This window comes from Corvus hawaiiensis, chromosome 9 (genome assembly GCF_020740725.1).
Source record: "Corvus hawaiiensis isolate bCorHaw1 chromosome 9, bCorHaw1.pri.cur, whole genome shotgun sequence".
NCBI lineage: Eukaryota > Metazoa > Chordata > Aves > Passeriformes > Corvidae > Corvus > Corvus hawaiiensis.
The window spans coordinates 16,016,706-16,020,300 of record NC_063221.1 but is presented as its reverse complement, the minus strand read 5'-3'; the positions used below and the strand labels follow the sequence as shown (position 1 = coordinate 16,020,300).

The 3,595-nt window shown below is 40.3% G+C and overlaps 1 protein-coding gene across 7 annotated transcripts in view; it reads right to left on the bottom strand.

The window, feature by feature from the left end:
- ABCA4 (ATP binding cassette subfamily A member 4) overlaps positions 1-3,595 on the bottom strand; it is a 77,905-nt gene that overhangs the window by 2,874 nt on the left and 71,436 nt on the right. For all 7 annotated transcript variants that reach the window (XM_048312508.1, XM_048312512.1, XM_048312513.1 and 4 more), the window contains 6 exons: positions 3,471-3,533; positions 3,253-3,359; positions 2,165-2,306; positions 1,464-1,598; positions 191-294; positions 11-103 (listed from right to left, as the gene is read on the bottom strand). In XM_048312508.1, the coding sequence (XP_048168465.1) occupies positions 11-103; positions 191-294; positions 1,464-1,598; positions 2,165-2,306; positions 3,253-3,359; positions 3,471-3,533 (644 nt within the window). The remainder of the gene's footprint in view (positions 1-10; positions 104-190; positions 295-1,463; positions 1,599-2,164; positions 2,307-3,252; positions 3,360-3,470; positions 3,534-3,595) is intronic.

Below are 3,595 nucleotides of genomic sequence, written 5' to 3'. Positions count from 1 at the left end.
TTCTACTTACTTGTATTTTAGCTCCTGAATTGTGCCTAGGCATTTGAAGGTACCTTGTACCATGATGGCCAAACGAGTACAGAGGGCTTCACATTCTTCCATACTTTGAAAATAGAGAACAGATATTTGAGATAAATGCCAGCAGATGAACTTCAGCTGCTTTTGGATTCTGAATTCTAACTGTTTTTACCTGTGTGAGGTTAGAACCACTGCTCGCCCATCTCTGAGCACACCAACAATAGAGTCCCACAGGAGGCGCCGGGACTGAGGATCCATTCCGGTGGTTGGTTCATCCTGTAATGGAAATGTTAAGACAATCAGAATCAGATAAAAAAGGGAAAATCTGTTTAGAATCAAGTCAATTTTTGGACCATAGCATATAATTGCTTCTCCACAGTAACCTCTGCCTTGAGAAAGCACATACACCTTGAGAAGCGCATGAGTGAGTGGATACCGAGGGACTTCTTGGCACAAAGCAGTAAGGAAATAATTACAAGGACCTGCAGTAAGAATATAATGCTGTCTGTGTAGGGCATAGCTACAGGGAAGGGAGTGCCTTTTCTGGGCAACAGTGAGTTCTCACCAAGTAGTCTTACTTGCATAAACATACAGGACATTGCTCAATCCAAGAAACTAGTGAAGTCACTCTGATTTACACCAGCAAAGGATCTGATCCTGCATAAATCAGCTAACCCAGTAAGTAACAGAAAATGTAAAAAAAATCTAGAGTAGAAAAATTTTCATTGAACATCTTGTCTTAAGAAATTATGAGAAAGCACTTTATCTAACTGTTTACTACATACAGGCAGAATACATGTAAAGGCATATTAAATGGTACAAGGAACCATGCTACTACAATGTATTAAAACACTTCATAGATTTTACAAAAGTGACTGACTAAAAGTCATAGACATACAAATTAAGGTGGTAGAATATAATTTTTGTAGTAATTTCATATAGAATTTCCCTTTTGATATGCAATTATCTGATCACTTATTTGGCAAGAACTACATTTCAGCATTTGTATAGTTTAGTATAATTTGTAGAATTTATTCCAAAGATATTAAAGGCTGCAAAAGGGTAGCTATCTTCCTCTGTTCTTCTGGATAAAGCAGCCAGGTTTATATGTTGGAAGATCATCTTTTACATCAGTGGCTACACTCTGACAAGAAAAGGCCAACTGAAACTAAACAATGGTTTAAATTCAGATTTTTCTGGATTATAGATTTTTTTCTCAACACATTGAGAAAAATGTTGAAGGTCTTTCTTTTGCAATCACTTGCAATCCATTGGAAACATAGTTATGCATCCCAGTCTATGCCGGAAATTAACTCGAAATTACACTGAAGTAGCTGTAAGCTGCGGGCGGAAAGCAGCTTGCAAGGCCTTTGTAGCTCTTCAGCATGTAGTGTTATGAGATGTTATATTGAACTAGCCCAGGGCTGTGTTTCCATGACACTTACTAGCAAGACGAGTGGTGGGCAGCCTATCAGGGCAATGGCAGTGGAGAGCTTGCGCTTGTTGCCACCACTGTAGGTCCCTGCCAGGTGGTCTGCGTACATAGGAAGTCCCAGCTTCTGGATGCCCCATTCAGCAACCTGTGAGAAAGACCATCTATTTCACACAGCAGCTAATTGCTGAACAGGATTGCTGATACATCCCTCTTCTGGTAGAAACATGACAGTCTGCTGGGTTTTAGCACATTCCTTTTAGAACTGGACCCGAGAAGTACAAAATATTTATGATGATGATGGGACTTCTGACTACCTGAGGGAAAGCCATAAAGCAGCCTCAGCTGTAGACTTCTATCTGTGCAATGATTTAAATTATTTTCTTCTGGAATCTTCTTCATGTTTTCTTTCCTATACATACACAGCTTTAAAGACAAGAGCAAAACAGAAACCATTGCCATTCTGAGTCACAGGAATTGCATCTTTAGCCTTCCACTGTTGGTGCCACGGATTTGCAAGTACCATTAATGCCTGGGAACCTGCATTTGATAGTGTGGTCTTGTTACTTAACTGTCCAAATGACAGAAACCACTCCCAGGACTTCAATACACAGAATAACAAGTCCACTTTGGAAATTCTGGCCCTTGGCATGTTAAGAACACAGTTAATAATCACAAATATCACTGTAGCTATCAAAAGCAAGACTACTTTACCCTCTTGATTTCTTCTGCTGGAACCCCCCGCAAGCGTGCATATAGGTAGAGGTGTTCTCGTCCTGTGAGCAGGTCATCAATGGCATCAAACTGAGGACAGTACCCCATGTTTTGGTGGACTTCAGAAATGTGGGTCAATATACTAGGGAAACAAAGAAAAGAGTTGTAGTTCTGTAGTACTAGCTCTAAGAAAAAGAACAGTTCAAATAAAATCTTTATTTTCTGGGGCAACAACTCTTGTAAGAGGAGAATTAATTCTTCTTGATAAAATGTCCAACTAAAATACCTGTCTGTACATAAGAGCAAGGAGTATATTGTTGCCTTAAGTCAGCTCAGTCCTGGTTAAAAGTGTAAGCCCATTTCCCCTCAACCATTTTCTTGTTAAAGTATAGGCTAACTTAATGAGAAGGTCTTTAAAAAGCCACCCAGGTCTTATTTTTTTAAAACAGTGTTTATTTCTAGAAGAAAAAAAAGCAGTTATTTCAACTCAGAGTGTGGTCACTAGCAACAGACAGGCAGGACACAAGGCTAACACTTCGATGGTAGTAGGAAAAGTACAAAATCACAGAATGGGGGGGCTCTGGAGGTTATCTTGTCCACTGACCCTGCTCGGGCAGAGTCACCTAGAACAGGGTGCTGGCAACGAGAAAGTTACTGTTCAACTCACACCAGTGGACAATCAATCAAATCCCAACTACACCTAACAAGCCAAGGCACACATCCTGGAAGTAAACTAACATAAGTGCATAGCAGATCACACTGTAATAACTTATGACATTGTGCCAGCACTGTGTAAACAAAGATGCTAGAAACAGCCAGAGAAAAATCCCAAAGCTCAGATCAAAATACCCTGTTGGATGGGTTATCTTATGTTTGGGAACTCTTGCCACTAGATATGATTGCCTTGTCCCACTGTTAGCATTACTACAACTTACCCACAGATTTTACAAGAGTGTTAAAGGTATCAAATACAGTTGTGTGTTAGCTGTGATCTCGGTGCCATAGAGCTGCTGGATCATTGAGAGGGTGATCTGGACAGCTCAATGCTGGTAAATGGACTGTCACAGGGTTTTTTTTAAGGTACTTACCTATTGCCAGCCACTACAGCATCTCCAGATGTCACATCAGTATCTCCAGTCAGCATTTTGAATGTTGTTGTTTTGCCAGCGCCATTCACTCCCAAAAGGCCAAAGCACTAAATTGCAAAAGTTATCATATTCTTTAATATTTCCAACTTGCAAATCAGCAGGGGCATAAAATCTGAACTGATCCATGGAATGTAATCTAGTGTTATTGAACAACCTACCTCTCCGGGACGGATGCCAACACAGAGTCTGTCCACTGCAGGCTTGCGTTGACCTGCATAAATCTATATTGATGGAGGGAGGAAAAAAAAGGAAAGTTCCTATTTCAAGACATCTACAGGAATGA